This window comes from Ursus americanus, chromosome 5, assembly GCF_024610735.1.
Source record: "Ursus americanus isolate L20-20 chromosome 5, mUrsAme1.1.p, whole genome shotgun sequence".
NCBI classification, from domain to species: Eukaryota; Metazoa; Chordata; class Mammalia; order Carnivora; family Ursidae; genus Ursus; species Ursus americanus.
The window spans coordinates 52,221,764-52,238,295 of record NC_142131.1 but is presented as its reverse complement, the minus strand read 5'-3'; the positions used below and the strand labels follow the sequence as shown (position 1 = coordinate 52,238,295).

Below are 16,532 nucleotides of genomic sequence, written 5' to 3'. Positions count from 1 at the left end.
ACCCACCCCCACACCCTCCGCCCCACCCCCGCCATGATGGGGAGCCAGTTGCCCAGGCTCCAGGGCTATTTAAAAGGTTTTTATTTGCACTTCTAGAACCTGTCCCAATGGTTTTGTGGTCCTCTTCGGGCCTCTGCTCTCTATTCTGGGTCTGCTCACAGCTTGTAAGATTCCTTTGTGCAGGTCACAATGTGCACAAGTATAGCTCTGAGCAGAAGGTTGCTTGGAGTATGACCTCTGGCTTTTGACCTCTGCTGGCAGCCTCAGGTTTCCACCCCACTGTAAGTTCCTCTAGCCTGAAGTGTGGTCTGTGGCCACCAAAAAGGCCTGGGGCGGGGGTGGGGGGAGCATGGGGATAGAAGAGGGGAGATGGGAGAATGGTTCCCTCAGTAAAAGAGGCACAGGTACTGGGGGCATGAGGAAGGTGGGGAGCTAGAATTGAGTTCAAGAAAAGGGCCAAGCCACCAAGCAGCAATGTGGAGGGGAGGTGGGGGTGGGGTGGGACTGGGGCCCCATTTCTTGATGTCTGGCAAATGCAAGGGCAGAAGCAAGGGTGATGCACTGTGACATGGAGACCCTCTATAAGGAGCTGGGAGAGTACCTTCAACTTTTTGACATTGATTTGTCAGGTCAAACACGGCTTTGGAAAACAGCTTAAACTCACAAAGGAGGCGGTAAGGCAGTACTGTTTCAATGCTTTATTAACAGTTGGAAACAAACCCAATAAACTGGAGGTGATGACATCCCAGAAGCCCAAAAGGCAAGGGAAACAGGTTTGCACTGTCTTTTTAAATTTTTTTTTTATTAAATGCATCCTAGCAAAAGTAGATTAAAAAAGAAAGGGTCAAAGCCCCAGATGTCAGCAGGGAGGAGGAGGGGACCCAGGGAGGCAGCCACCTCCCTACCCCCATCTTCCAGGGAAGAGCTCAAAGGAGCTGCTGTTGCCCCTTCACACACAGGCAGCTGTAGCAACCAGCACCCCGGATCCTGGCCCGAAGGCCTCCCTGCAGGAAGGAACCCTTAGGTTGCCTAAGTTCCCCCTTTGCTCCAACAACTCTCATTCTGGGTCAAGCCCTAACCGTGTCATTCTCTCTCCCTACCTGGGGTGGGAAGCTAAAAGCACAAGGAGGGCAAAGTGTCACCTTGAGCCAGAGAATCAGAGCTTCCTGGAGCTGGGGCTACTGAACAGTTTTGGCCTGCCCACTGTTCAGAAGCGGGGGATGCTGTGGGGCGACACTCCTGTGCTTCCTTGCTCAGAGTCCAGTTAGCATTTGCACATTTGGCTTGATAAATATATTAAATTTATAAAAACTCTGTGGTCTCAGAGCTCCCACTATTCTTAGGCCTGGTGCAGCTCTATCAGAGAAAAGCTTCCTCCTGCCCCCAACTGGATAATGGGAGAGAGAATCTGCACTGGCCTCAAGGGCCCAGAAGGCTTTAGGGCTGATGTGGAGGTCCAGGGTCGCTGTGACCTGCCATTAGAGCCTCTTACAGTATGGAGGGGAAAGGGGGAAGGATAGTTATTTTCTTTAAAAAAAAAAAAAAAATCTCATATAAAAATAGATCCATTTGCAAAACAATTTCTCAGCCAGGAGGCTCCACCTCCCATTTCCTTGGAGACAGAGGGTGAGGCGTTCGGACAGTCACAGTACAGCCCATACTCCAGATGAGATGCACCAAAGCTCTGGGGAAGGTGTGAGGAGTGACCGTGGCTTGGCAGCCTGGGGCAGGGTCCTCAAACATGGCAGCAGGCTGGAGACAGGTCCCACAATGTCTCTGTACCCTGCCTCCCTATTAGGCTCTTGGCCACGGTGGAACAGATCAAGTGGTCCAGGTCCTTTTTGTTCTGGGAGGCCTTTCCCAGGAAGGTGCAGTAAGGGTGGGGTTTGCTCCCCACTTCTCTGGGCATGGCTCCCACTGTCACACCACTAGTAATAAATAACAATAACCAGGAGAGGGAAGAGCAGAGGTGACAGCAATGAAAGGAGGGATAGAGCCCAAAGGTTCACAAGCCCCATGCTGTTCTCAGGGCTGGAGAAACCACAAAAGAAAAGCAAAAACCCAGCAAGATTGACCCAGGTGAAAGCCCACTGGAAAGGCGGGGGCTGGGAAGCAGGTGGGGCCTGGTCTGAGACAAGGCCTCGGTGACAGAGAGGAGACACTTGGGGTTAAGGCAGCAAACACGGAGCCTGCTTTGGTAATAACAACAGCCAGGGCTGGCTGGGTTGGGCTCAGGCCTCCCCCTGCCCCCCCCCCCCACTGCCCTTTCCTGCTGGCCTCCAGGCAGCTGAAGCTTGTGTGATGCACAGAGAGCGGCAGGCCAGAGAGAAAGGGTCAGGGTAATGGGAGCAGCCACCCCAGAGGAATATTTCCATGACCCTTTACGCACAGGCTACAGGGCAAGACAGTCTGGGGCGCCCCGGGGAGCTGCTGTGGCCATAGGACTCAGTTTGCACGGCCAACCAATTCCTTGGTTTCCTCCAGGATTGTGGGGACTCCCTCACTGTTCTTGGCTATCTTAGAAGGAAGAGCAGTCATGGCGTCATCCTTGGTCAGCTCCGAGGCTAGCAGAGATGTGACTGCACACCCGGCCTTCCTGTTGGCTGCAAAGAGAAGACATGAGAGATCTTGTCCACAGAAGGCCCAATTTCTAATTCCTTTCCAACTCTGTAGCAGACATTCAGCCTGAAGCCATGCAAAGGGGGCTGCACGGTCTGGTTCAGAGAGACCCTTATTTTAAAGAAGGAGAGGCAGAGATCCAAGAACATGTGGAACAGACTTTCTAGGTGCAGAGAATGTAAGGTCAGGGTGCAAGCCGTGTGCCTATCTTCCTGTGTGGAAACGGCACAGGTTTGAATATAGCAAGACAGACACAATGTGGTTCAAGTTTGTTGTGTAAAACTGAAGGAGAAATGAAGTACTCAGAATAGGTTTTCTCATCACCGGGTTGTTGAAATTAAATAGAACCAAGCTTAGTAAAGAGTATTATTTTTGTTTTCTTGGCAGTTTCCAGGAATCTCCTATACCCAAACCATTTTGAGTCAGCCCTGGGGAGGGCTGTCCCAAGCAGAGGAAGGCCTTCCGCAGGCTGCCTGGGGCGACTCCTGCAACGAGGAGCAGAGCAGCAGCCATGCAGTGACATCACATGCATGTCACACTCCCAAATGTTCCACCAGCCCTCCTGCCCTCTCCCCGTGCCCACATGCCCAGCTCTTTCCCACCTCTTGAAGGGTAGCAGTGTGATATGCATGCCAAGGGCCCTATAAGGTATGTATGTGGCTGTGGGGGTGGGTGGGTCAGGAAAGGTATGTCAGGGAAGGGAGAGCTGGGGTCAAGGACGGGCCCCCTACAAAGAAATCAACCCAGTAGGCTAAGGGATTGTGACACTCCAGCTGTCATCTGAAACAGGAAGAGAAGAACCAATCAATCCATGAGTTTCTGGTCTAACTTCTGGGAGCCATCCGTAAGACTCCTATTAATTTATGGAATGTAGATTTATGGCCCCAGTATCTTCAACACAAAGGCAGTTTCTTGGGACTATGCCCAGCTCATGCTCTCTGCCTCTTCCCATGCCCTACAAACAGCACAGAGACCACACGTACACAAAGAGCCGCCTGCCTGGGCTGAAAGAAGTCAGACGCAAAGGCCACATGTGCTAGGATTCTGTTTCTGTGAAATGTCTAGATTGGGCACATCCAGGGGGACAGAACGTAGATGAATGACTGCTCATGGGGATGGGGTTTCTTTCTGGGATAATCACAATACTCTGGAATTAGAGAGTGGTGATGTTTGCACAAACTTGTAACTATACTAAAAACCACTGAAGCATATATACTTTTAAAAGGATGCATTTTAAGCATTTGATTTATACCTCAAAAAACCCCGCTAGCTGGGTCACAGGAAAGATGAATGGAGAAAGCAGTGCCTAAGCCTTAAAGAAGCAGGGACAGGTGAAAAGAGCCCCGCACTCCCACAGGAAGACCGAAGGAGGGGGGCAGCTCCGGGACATGCACAGGAAGGCCAGGGCCAGAGGAGGCGGTGAACAAAGCGCCCAGAACACCGGGGCCTTGTGTAGACCAGCAAGAAGCTTTAGGCAGGGTAGAAGCCAAACAGGGTCAGAAGGCCCAGCTTTTCAGCAGGGCTGTCGGGCTCCCCAGAAATGGGACGCAGCACCACTGTGTTCACACGTCAGAGGTCACCCACGGGTCAGGGAGCACACGGCATGCCCACAGGTTACCAATGTATAGGTCTCCTCCTCCTCCAACTCCTCCTCCCAGGGGCACAAGGGACCGTCTAACAAGAGGAGAAGGAAGAGTGAAGGCCCTGACTGACCAGCACAAGGGCTCATCATCTGGTTCCAGGTGGAAGGTACGTGACCCAGACTCCAGGCCGCTCACAGAAACCACTCCTTGGATTATGAACACATGCTCTGGCCTCGGTGACTGACAGCAGGGGAAAGGAGCCCCCCGGAGTGTGACGAGGAAGGTCTACAGGTAGATGCTTCTATCTTATTAGTCTCTCCAGCAAAGTCTTCCTCAGACCCATTTAGTTTCAGCTCTTTTCTGAATGAATCCCTTCTCTAGGACCCTACTTCTCATGGCCAGAAAGGCAGTGGCTTGTCACTTTGGTGCCCTTGTGCTTTCAATCTCTAGCAGTTGAGAAAATATTGCCAACTGCTTGTGTGTGACTAAAGGGGTGGTTATGTTGAAAGAATTTCTGACTCCAGACCCCAGAAGAAAAAAAACACTGGGGCTTCAGAGACACCTGTCGTGGGCAACATGGGAAAAGTCAGAGTTCAAGTGTGGCACGTCTTGTGTTGTTTCTCTGTGGTTTCTTTCTCTAAACTAAGATGATACCAGTTGTACCTCATCAAGCACTGTTTCTACATCTTCTAGATTCCAAAAGATTCTGATGCACTACCGATTTCATAAAAACTAAGAATGGATGGGAGGTGGGGAGAAGACCAAAACTTCCCTTTTAAGCCTAGAGCGTAGGCACACTAGGGATGGCATGATGTGGCTAAGGTCAGAACCAGAAATGAGAACCAACAGAAGAATCCTGGTTTCCACTTTGTCTTCAGGGCCACAATTATACTCAACAGTTTGAACAATCCAGAGAAAGTGACTTTTCCCCTCCTTTCCCTGGCTTGGGTACTCGAGACTACTGAAAAGTAGCCATAGAAGCAGATACATAATTTGACTGTATTAGATCAGGGAGAATCATTACCTCACAACACAACGGTCTCATAGCCTGTGGGGAAAAGGGAACTATCTTGAGACACTGGTCAAAGCTCTCTGAAGCCAGATTCCTAGGCGTTCGGGTGGGCTAGGATAAACACACCAGCAAAACCCACCAACCATATATAACACCCATACAGATGAATTAGAAAAAGGTCAATGATTTGGAAAAAGACATTCACAGAACACAGGCTAGAAACTGCACCTGAAGAGGAAGTGTTCTTGTTAATAAGCTTCCTTGGGGGAGAGGAAACTAGGACAGATGGGGCAGTCATTACTGTCCTAAAGAACTCATTACTGTCTAAAAGTCACCTAATTATAATTCCTGTCCTATTTTCACAAAAGCAGACGGAGAAGAGGTGGTGGTATAGGAAACACTCTTCCCCTTCTACAGACAGGTAGTCGTCAGACACTCCCCAAAGCACCCGTACCGTGTCCAGTGCTCTCTTCACTCGAAGGTAGGAAAGAATACTTCTGGCCCCCACAGAGGGGGTCACTGTCCTCTCCTTTCCATCAAGGAGGCTTAGTGGCCACAGCCCTGGACTTGGAATCATAAAAAGGGCCTAGAGTTCTCGCTCTAGCATCAGCCAGCTCTGTAGAGCTGACCCAGCCAGAGCTTCTCTGGGTCTTAATTGCTCTCCTCTGTGTGGAGGGCAGATGCTGATCTCTAGAGGCCTTTAGAGGCTCTCCAGACTCTAAGGTTCTGTTAGTGGAGGTGGAGCTTAGAGGGAAGGAAAGGAAGAGAAAGACCAGTTTCTTCCCTTGACTTTTATCCCAGGGAGCAGATGGCCTGTATAAGAGGCCACAATTCAGACATGGAGATAAAGTTGAGTCATTAAAACTACACGCTGACTCAATCATCAGCTTGAAATAGTAGCTGTGATACAATCACATGGATTCTTCTCTTTGACACTCAAACCATTGTTCTCCCACACCCTGCAGATCACAGCAGCTTACAAGTCACTTTTAATGAACCAGCCCTGATAGTAACTCTCCTCTTCCAGCCCCTCAATGGTGCTTTGTATACTCTGTACTCTGTCTACACTCCCTCAGGTCTCCAGAGACCGGAAGACTTTTATTTTTTAAACGTGCCTTTAAATCCTATGGAAAAGGCCAGTGTCTCTAAGGCAGGGACAGCTGCCTCCCTAGGAATGAGGAGGGCTGTGAGGCAGATCCGCTCGCTAGTGCTTCAGTTTTTTGGCTCAAGGCAATTGGCCATGAGGAATAGAGGCGGTCAAGCAAGAAGTGGACCAGCTAAGTCCAGTAGCCACTGAGGGAAACCCACAGCCTTTATAGTTTGAGAATGGGGCCTTCTGAGTCCAGCCTCTTTCTTGTCTTCTCTTAATTCTATTGTTGCTGGACAATAAAAAATTTTTAAAGCTAGAAAAGACCCAAGAAACCATTTTAGTCCAACTCATGAAGAAACTGAGTCCCCAAAACTTGTCTAAGGCACCCTGGACAGCATCGGAGTTAGACTTGAGTTTGGCTCTTTTGATCTCTACCTAGTCCGATTCTCTTCGGACTGTGATAGAGTCTTCATGTCTAGCGTGAGGCCACATCACATCACAGCATGTGAGTGTACCCCCCTAAGCACCATACCAGAGTAACCAGAAAGGTCTCCCCGGACAGATTCTCCCAGATACATTCAGCCCTGTTCTGTGAACCTACAGCCCAGAAAGATTAGGTTACAGGATGGAACTAATTTAAGTGGTATGTGCTTCTCTGCTCCAGTATGTCCTAGTATCAGTCTCCTATGCCTTCTTGCACTGGGGAACAGCACTTTGACTAATTTAGATCCTCTGCTGAAAGGTTATGTTCCAACAAAATCCCTGCTTCCTCTGTCTGCGAATCCTGGTTTCCTACTTGGGAAGACATAGAGAATGGGGCCTCCCCCGCAGAGGGAAGCCATTGGTGTCTGGCTGCCTGTGTACAGGAAGCATCTGGGATTCTAGTAGTTTCATAGGAAGAGGCTTAAAAAGGGAATTCCCCACCAACAGTTGGATGCAGGATGGCATTTAGCTGAGAGAGTGAACAGTGAGGTGCAATGTACTTTCATCTGGCTAGAAATGCCTAAAGTAAGGCCACATGGCGGGGGGGGGGGTGCGTAAAAAACATTCTCATAAGAACCTCTACAAACTAAAGAACTACTACTAGCTGCTCTCTCCACCCAAACACCAATCTGTATGATTTCATGCACTATGCCAGGAAATTCTAAGCCCATCATAACCACCTCTCCTCCCACTATGAAGCCTGGCAAAAGGATGCCGGAAAATGGAGACGACTTGTAACTAGGGATTCTCCTACTTAGGGAAGGTTCTGAAGTCATACGGAAGAGCCCTCAGAAGGGAATTTTCCTTTGGGAATTCAGAGTACGGGCAGGAACAGAGAGCAACCTTTGGGACACTAGGTTTATGTGGGCTAGCATGCTCTACACCCTTGATCTGGAGGACCCCTGTCCAGGCTATGACACTTACTGTAAGCCCTTCAGAGGCCAAAGCAAGCTACACAACAACTCCTTCCAATAACCTTAAAGCTCTTATCACACAGACCTACAGAACAGCCCAGCCAGGGAACACAGCTTTTACTCTCTTGAAAGTGGAAACCCTTCGCGACTGCCTTTTCTGTTATTCCCACCCTTCAAACCAGGAAAGAAGCCATCACTCCTAGTCCAAAAGGGCCCTCACCAGACACAACAGTGCAGGTCAACCCCACATGAGGGATAGTGTTGGCTGTAGTACCTTCTCCTGGACTAGTCTCTTGGCCACTGTGTGCTTTCTTCTAAGGAAGCTTATCCATCAATCCTTCCCCACACTAATGCCTGGATCATTTGTCCTCCTCTCCCCATAATTCTTCTTAGAGGCTCTGACTCAACTTAATCCACTGAAATGTACAGAGGGTTGGGAGGGGAGCCTGAGGGGGAGTCACTGGGGAAGACAAAAGCAGTGCAGGCTACTGCACCCAAGGAGAGGGACAGACACAGTTCTTCCACTGGATTGCTCCTCTATATTACTTCCTCTGAGGATAATGATGCCTAATCTCCTCTCTGTATCTTTTCTGCTTGTGAAGTTGAGAGTAAGGGCCCTTGACTTTTTTCTACATCTAATGTACACTTTTATATTTAGCTCAGTTTTTGTTCATACCCGCAAACACCCACCCAAATCTCTGTATCCTGCACCATGGGTCACCTGTTCCAGGTTTCTGCTTCAAAAATGGGGAGAAGCACAATCATCATCAGATATAACAGGTCTGCTATCAGTGCCTGAAGGCCTTTCTAACATGGGAGGTAGAGGACTGGACAACCCACTCTTGACGCAGGGACTATTGTGAGGAAGTTCCCAAACCCTCAGAGCATCTTCATCTGTTCTTTAGCCCAAGACAAGCAGGACGAGGAGCAGAGAAACCTCACCCCTTCCACATGCCCAGGCTGGGCTCCATCTGCTCACTTACCCTGACGGGGTCCTCTCTTCCGTCGGAATGCTGCGCCTGTCTGCAGAGCTTCCAGAAGACTGTCCATCACACCGGTCTCATCGCCCTCTGTCACGAACAAAAATGGAGATGTAAGCTCTTCAGCGTGAGCAGCATACAGTGTTGAGTCCCACACCAACTGTATGACTGTTGCCCAGCTTATCCCACACCCACGGGGGCTGAGGACTCAGAGCAGACATGGGGCTCAACCTCAAGCCTCACAGCCCATGTCTACTTGCATCTGTTCGAAAGCGGTTACAAGAAAAGGTTCTGCTGCCTACTAACCAATGCAAACCTTGGGATATTTCCTTGCAGTACCTTCCTTCCCAACCCACCCGGGATTAGCACAGAGAAGTGCAGAACTGCCCAACTCCAATGCCAGTTTAAGCAGAGAGACTGGTATTATGAAAATTAATATGCAACTGTATCACTTGCTCTTTATCCAAAAGTGTTTCACTCTAATTCCTATAAACACATCAGGGAGAGCCTGGTTCCAGTTTCAGAGCAGGGTTGAGGAAAAAAGAGACAAGCCCCAATCAAGATTGACTTTTACTTAAGTACTGCCCCTTGTGGCTGCACCTTCCAGAAGCCAGCTCAGCACGTAGCAGGAGCATCCTGGCTGGAATGTAAAGAGTTAATGGAGAGTCCCTGTTCCAGCCTGGCTCTGTTTCCATGGCAACAGCTCTGGGTGGTGAAATCTGAAACTGAAATCCCAAAGAGCCTGCAGGCTGCTAGCTACAGGGCTGGGCTCACTGCTCCCAGCGCCACCTGCTGGCTAAACATTACCAGTGCAGCTGACCTACATTCCGACCTCACTGGCTCGCCTTGGGGTCCTGAACCAGGGCTTGCTGCACTACCAGATAACGGGGTGCAGCCCTCATCCTGCGTGTCCGCTGACCCCACCTTCCCCTGAGGCATCCTAGACAGTACCTGCGGACAAATCCTGGCCCCCAGGGGAAAACGGGGGGAAGGTAAAGGATACTGGGTGTGGGCTTCAACAGCATGAGCAGTAGAACAAAATCTGTGGCTTCTATATAACTAAACAACTGTGGACTGCTTCCCAGAAGAGTATCAAGAAAAGAAAAAAATGTAGGCTGTTCAGCTCCTTCAGGTCGCTAGCCTTACCACAACAGGAGCTGCCAAAGAAAAGTCCTTGGGAACAAGAGGTGCTAGAGCAGCTCTGGCCTCTTGTGCTCAGCAAAGCACTTTGATTCTTGCCGGACTTGGAAGCCCTAAGAACTCCTTTACTTTTTTTTTAAAAATTCAATTAGCCCACATATAGTACATCATCAGTTTCAGATGTAGTGTTCAGTAATTCATCAGCTGCATATAATACCAGTGCTCGTCACATCACGTGCCCTCCTTAATGCCCATCACCCAGTTACCCCATCGCCCCAGCCTTTATTTAGATGGCTCGTACTCCCTCAGGTTCCAGAAGGGTGGCACAGCTCAGTGCCATGCACGATGCATGCTATATCCCTGCTCCCCACAGAAGCAGCAGACAGAGGGGGCAGGGTAGCAGCAGCAGGAAGGCAGCAGAGACAGGAAGCAGAAGGCCAGTAATTGAGCCCATATGTTTCAACAAAGACATGCTTCTTGTAGTGAAACAGATTCTGCTAAAGAAAAAAAAGAGTGGCCAGCTCTCATGCCCCCTTCTCCAGAAGTTCAATCCTTTTATAACCTCGTAGGTATGTGCAGTGATGCACGTACACAGTGTGTAGAACTGTGCGGAGGTACTGAGCACACAGTACTTAGTGAAGATAAGACAGGGAGGACAAGCCACCAGTGAAAGACAGGAGCAAGGCCAGGAAAGCATTTTGGGGAAAAGAATGAAAGATGTAGATGGTACAGAAACGGGCCAGAAGACCATTTGGCCAGGTGGAAAAGTATGTGTTACAGCAACACTAAACCCACTGGAGAGGAGACATAATGCAGGAACTAGCAAAGAAGAGAGAGGGGGCCGAGCACGGAGCGCAGGAATGCGCACGCAGGGCAGCTGAGGTTCGAGTCCAGCGTCAGGCTCTTGGAGGTAAAAGGCTGCCAACGATCTTCTGCCAGGAGCTGAGCTCAGACATGAGCTGTTCTCTCTGGCCTTGAGACTGTAGGCAGAGGAGCCCTGCAGATGTTCCTGTTTCAACCCATCAGTCCTCCTCCTCCTCCGCTTCTTACCTGCATTCATGTCTATGAGTTGCTCTCTCTTCTGCTGCTTCTCCAGCCGCTCCTTCTCTGCCTTCTCCTTGGCTAGTTTTGCTCGCCGCATCTTCTCCTCGGTCTCCCGCCGCTTCTGGTTTTCCTTGACTGCTTGCTGCGGAGGAAAACAAAGCACGTGGGCATGCGTGCACTTGCACGTCGGCCCACCCCACGCCAACCGATGTGGAAAGTGAGAAACGTCCACGAAAGATTCAGCCAGCAGGTATCCCTGGCTCACCAGAAACATATTCTTAAAGTTGTGCAGATCCATGAAGAACTCTTCCACCGACACCTTCTTGGGGTCGAAGAGGAAGTACTCGCCCAGCTCCTTATAGAGGGTCTCCATGTTGCAGTGCATCATCCGCAGCTTGTCATACTGCTCATGTGCGTCCTTCACGAAGCTGTGCGGCCAGCGCGTCAAGGGCCAAGGCCAGGAAGCGGACCCACCGCCCTAGCCCCGAGGACATGCAGAGGTGCCTGCTGGCACCACGAGCACGGTCAATACAACGCTGTAAGAGAAAGGCGAGAAGCAATCGAAATAGCCAAAACAGGGCAATGGTAAACCATAAACCGGCTCACCTACAGAACAGGAGGGGGCAGTTAGAGGGGTGGCTCTGCATGTCCTGCTGTGGAGCCGGGGCTAAGAACCAGTATGTGCAAGAAGAAACACAAGACAGTTTTTGTTTAAAATAAACTCATGAGGTAAAAATGAGGAGTCCAGGGGCGGTGGTTACCTCTGGGAAGAGGAGAGAGAAGAGAATACGTGTGTGTCTGGGTCTGTATGCGTGTGTGTGTGTGGTGCGTGTGGCACTCGAGTGGAGGGGAGATGGGGCAGAGGGCAAGGGATCACAGCAGAATTTTAGTGGTATGCTTACTACAACAATGAGAATGCTTTCAAGAACTATGTATTTAATGAAAAGAATTTAAGAGTCTTTTTAAAGAAGGAAAAATTATTTATCACCAGATCTCTCCTGCTGTCCTCTCCCTGGAAAGTTTTCCTTCCCATCCTAGGGAGCATCCCTAGGATGCTCGTAAGAAAGGATATAGTCATTTTTTCAACAAACTTGTCTCTCTCATCTGTGGCAGCTGGGAAATTCTGAACATCACGTTCCACATCAGCAATTTGTTTCTTCATCTGATCTAGGTTCTTTTGCAAATTTTCAGCAGAAACTAAAGGAGACACAAAAAAAGAAAGCAAGAGTTTATTCCCAGTGCCCAAACCCTCAGCTTCCGCTCGTTGGGGGCACAGCGTCAGTGCACACGCTGAGCTGTAGCTCTCACGTCCTCTCCTCCAAGTTGTTCCACAAATTGCACTTTTCATCTTTCCACTTAAACTGTAAGTTACCTGATGTCCGAACCTCCAACCTCCACAAGAAGAAGAGAGGCTTCATCTAATTTAACAAGAACCTGTGAAATTCCCTGGGATCTTGGTCTCATTTATTTTAGAGAACAGAGTTTGGCAGGAAGGAGCTATACACAGAAATACAGAGGAAGGGCAGAAATCTGTTCCCGTTTCTACTGAATGCTGCTTTTTCTGTGCCTTGTTCCAGGATGGTGAGGCCTGATTTTTGTCAATCTGGTCCGTGCTTTCTGAATAAAAAGAACTGCTGACCTAGACTAAAAAACACCTGCCTTTCTTTCTTTTTCTTTTTTTTTTAGTATTTGGTGTTTCCTTAGGAAGGGATAGAATGCTTCTCACTTCTGTACACGAAGGCCTCCTTTCTGCCTGATAATCCTTTCCCCTGTGGCCTACACCCTCTCCCATTCCCGCTTAAAATAGGCAGAACTGAAAACTATCTAAGACCTAGACTGTGTCTTATTTCCAACCCGATGCAGAGATTTTGGGGGCCTGGAACAGCCTTTTAGTTTCCCCTCAACCTGACCCACCTCGGCTGGCTTTCTCCACATGGGCAAGCTCATCTGGAAACTTCAGGACATCAGGATAGTCATTCTCACACAACTCAGCCAAGAAGTGCAACAACGTCATCTTCTGATCTGTGGACTTGGTGTCTCGAAGCTTGGGAGAAGACGAGAAACATGTTAGTCCTGACACGCCCAAGATCCCCTGAGCCAACAACAGTTCACCACAGGGCGCCCACAGAGGCCAGCAGCCTTCCCCTTCTGTCATTCTGCTCTAACCACTTGGCTCACCTTACAGAGGAAGCTGATGTTGAAGCCAAAAGCACCAGCATTCCTGGAGCCAGCATTCATATAGTTTCCAACAAGCAAGGTAATCTCCAGGAGGCTAGAGAAGCTCTCACTCTTTCGTAATTCCTCACACGCGGCAGTCACAGAAACGATCTCTGGCTTAATATTCTCCACCTGCTCACCGAACTGTAGCTTGAAGAGGATGGCGTTGAGGCGAGGCCGCAGGCGGGGCACAGTGCCCATCTGGTGGGGAAGACAAGCAGTTCCAGCACAGCCAACAGGGAGCGTGAGGCAGAAAAAACAGGCTGAGCCTCGTATGGGAGGCCGTGAGTTCCACAGCACCGATCAGAGAGGAAGAGAGGTTCAAAATAGGCAAAAGGCGAGGAGCGAGTGCCCCAGCTGCTCTAGCGGAGAAGGGGAGCAAGGGAGTCAGAGAAGAGCTGCTCGCCACAGGCCTCACTCACCACCACACCGAACTGCTCTGACTCAGCCAGGTCGTCGTACTCATCCTTCAGCTCGGAGAGCATTTTCAACTGCTCCGGCTCTGGCATCTGCTTAATGAGGTTCTGAAAGCGAGAAGGTCTGGTCTCAGGAGCTGAGGGCTTGAGCCTCCTGTCAGTCCCCCACTCTAAGGACCACGAAGAAGGACATAGGGGCTGAGGGTTGGGACAGCTAGTGAGATGGCAGGACTTTTGAAAAAATATACCAGAAATAATCTAACCACTGGCGAGGTGGACGGACACTGACCCAAAGCCAGCATTCTGTAAGCGCCAGGGCTAGAGGACCTCGCCCTCTAAACAGATGAGGCTAGTGTACCTTGACGCCAAGAGCCAGCTCCCACAGAGTGATCCTGCTCCTTACCTGGATCATAGACTCAGTCAGAACACTCTCGTTCACCTCCAGGATGACATTCTTAATCTCTTGATAGGCCATGCGGAAGGAACCCAGAAAGATGGCTGCCAGAAAATGAGATATCAAAGACACATTCTTCTCACTCTCCTCTCCCTTCCAGCCTATTCTACAAACCTCTGCTGGTCTATTTGCCTAAGTTTTCTTTTAAAGTCACTATCAGAAACCTCCACCAGCTCTCCACTGCCTGGGTAGTTAAAATCCAAGTTCCTGAGTCCAACGTCTAAGGTTCCCACCTCCCAGCTCTTTCTCTCATGCACCAGCTACACTGTTCCAAGCACCACATTCTACAAACACTGTGGCTCCTGGCCTTTGTGCACACAGGAAGATTTTGATCTTTTTTCTATATATACATCCAAGATACTCACCTCACTCTATTTTTAGTTTCCCACTCCCATGACTCCATCCTCAAAGCTGCTACTGCCTTCAAATGCTCTGATTCTTTTTTTTTTTTTTTTAAGATTTTATTTATTTATTTGACAGAGAGAGAGACAGCCAGCGAGAGAGGGAACACAAGCAGGGGGAGTGGGAGAGGAAGAAGCAGGCTCATAGCGGAGGAGCCCGATGTGGGACTCGATCCCAGAACGCCGAGATCACGCCCTGAGCCGAAGGCAGACGCTTAACGACTGCGCCACCCAGTCGCCCCTCAAATGCCCTGATTCTTAAATTGCCATATCCCGTTCCCCAACAAATACTTCCTGTCCTCAGTTCTCTTACCAGCCTCTGCAATGACCCTTCGACCTCATCAGAGCGAGCGCTTACCAAATGTACGAGTTTCACTTTGCCTTCTCTCCTTCACCTAGACCCTACAGTCTATAGCTTTGTCCGATCTCTACTATTACTGCCATCTCTATTACTACTGTTCCTATTCTTGTTTTCTTCTCCTCCCAATTCCCGGTCAATCCAACCATGTCATCTCTCCTTGCACCTGGGCTGGTGAACACTGCTAGCGAAGACTCTGCAGATCACAGTTCATCAACAGTGACGGGCTCAGTGCTGCCTAGCAGTCCTTTGTGCGTCCCTACTCTACGTGAGGCCCTCTTGGAAATTTCCTCCAAAGTATCCCCATTCTCCCAACTGTCCCACCACTTCCGATTTTTCTTTAAAAAATCTTGTTCCTCTTCACTGAAAAAAAAAAACAAAAACAAACTAAAGCCACTGGTCAAATTACTTGCTAATAAGCATTCTCTTATTCGCTGGGGGCTTTCAGCAGGAGCCAAGCCAGAAAAGGCTCGGGTAAGGACTATTTGGAATTGCCTAGAAGAAAACTTGTGCCAACACTTGTGTAAGCTTATCAGCAACTATACCCATGTGCTCATCCTTTTCTTGTATTTCAGTAGAACAGGTGGCCTTGAAGACCTTTTCCTTCTGCATATACACATAACCAAGTTTCTACTATCTTTTTTTTAATAATAATTTTTTATTATGTTAGTCACCATACAGTACATCCCTAGTTTTTGATGTAAAGTTCCATGATTCATTACTTGCGTATAACACCCAGTGCACCAGGCAATACGTGCCCTCCTTACTACCCATCACCGGCCTATTCCATTCCCCCACCCCCCCGAAGCCCTCCAAGTTTCTACTATCTTAAAAACAGAAAACCAAAAACCCTGACCTGATATTCCTCTCTAATTACCGACTTTTCCCCCTCACTTTACAATGTTCTAAAAATACAATAGTCTATTCTCTTCCACTTCCACAGCTCTCATCTATTCTTCTATCCCCAGAGTCAATGAAAAGACCACAATTTATGGAGCATCACACAGTGTATTTAAACATAATCTACATACCTGATCTCATTTAACCCTAGCCGTAATATCCTTGTACGTCTGTATTATTAGCCCCATTTGACAGAAAAGGAAACTAATACTTAAAGTTAAGCTACTCAAACCCAAGGCCACACTGCCAGTAAGGGCTGGAAGCAGGATTTAAACACTACAGGATTAACCTCTATGCTCTGCTGAAATTCTTCTTGCTTAGGCTACCGACCTTCTTCACGCCAGATCCAAAGGATACCTGCTTGTCCTGTCCTGATTTTACCAGACTCCCTTCTTCATCTGACACTGGTGACTACCCTTATTTCTTAGGACTATGTCATACCATTTTTTTTTTTAAAGATTTTATTTATTTATATGACAGAGATAGAGACAGCCAGCGAGAGAGGGAACACAAGCAGGGGGAGTGGGAGAGGAAGAAGCAGGCTCCTAGCGGAGGAGCCTGATGTGGGGCTCGATCCCATAACGCCGGGATCACACCCTGAGCCGAAGGCAGACGCTTAACCGCTGTGCCACCCAGGCGCCCCCCATACCATTTTTCTTGTTGTTCCTTTCCAGCCTTTGAGTTCCCTGCCCCTCTCCCCCTTCTACTTGTCCCTGGCTGGATTTTCCTATTTCAGTAAATGGTACCACTCGCCACAAAGTGATGTAAACCAAAAAAAACCAAAAACCATTTCCTTCATTCCTTCAGCCAGTCACTAGGTTCCGTTATTTCTATCTCCTTAGTATCTTCTGCCTTCCTACTCATTCTCACTACTTTAGTTTCAGGCCCTGATCACCTCTAACCTAGTTTAAAGTGATAACA

The 16,532-nt window shown here is 49.0% G+C and overlaps 1 protein-coding gene across 3 annotated transcripts in view; it reads right to left on the bottom strand.

Annotated features, from left to right (window-relative positions):
• Positions 1 to 683: 683 nt before the first annotated feature.
• DIAPH1 (diaphanous related formin 1) overlaps positions 684 to 16,532 on the bottom strand; it is a 91,765-nt gene continuing 75,916 nt past the window's right edge. For 2 of the 3 annotated variants that reach the window (XM_045794424.2, XM_045794421.2), the window contains 9 exons: positions 13,902 to 13,996; positions 13,505 to 13,606; positions 13,044 to 13,283; positions 12,780 to 12,909; positions 11,938 to 12,062; positions 11,131 to 11,295; positions 10,872 to 11,007; positions 8,685 to 8,771; positions 684 to 2,603 (listed from right to left, as the gene is read on the bottom strand). In XM_045794424.2, coding sequence (XP_045650380.1) covers positions 2,446 to 2,603; positions 8,685 to 8,771; positions 10,872 to 11,007; positions 11,131 to 11,295; positions 11,938 to 12,062; positions 12,780 to 12,909; positions 13,044 to 13,283; positions 13,505 to 13,606; positions 13,902 to 13,996 — 1,238 coding nt within the window. In that variant the 3' untranslated portion in view covers positions 684 to 2,445. Of the gene's footprint in view, positions 2,604 to 4,237; positions 4,294 to 8,684; positions 8,772 to 10,871; positions 11,008 to 11,130; positions 11,296 to 11,937; positions 12,063 to 12,779; positions 12,910 to 13,043; positions 13,284 to 13,504; positions 13,607 to 13,901; positions 13,997 to 16,532 lie in introns of all 3 variants that reach the window. The other variant, XM_045794423.2, reaches the window with a different exon arrangement.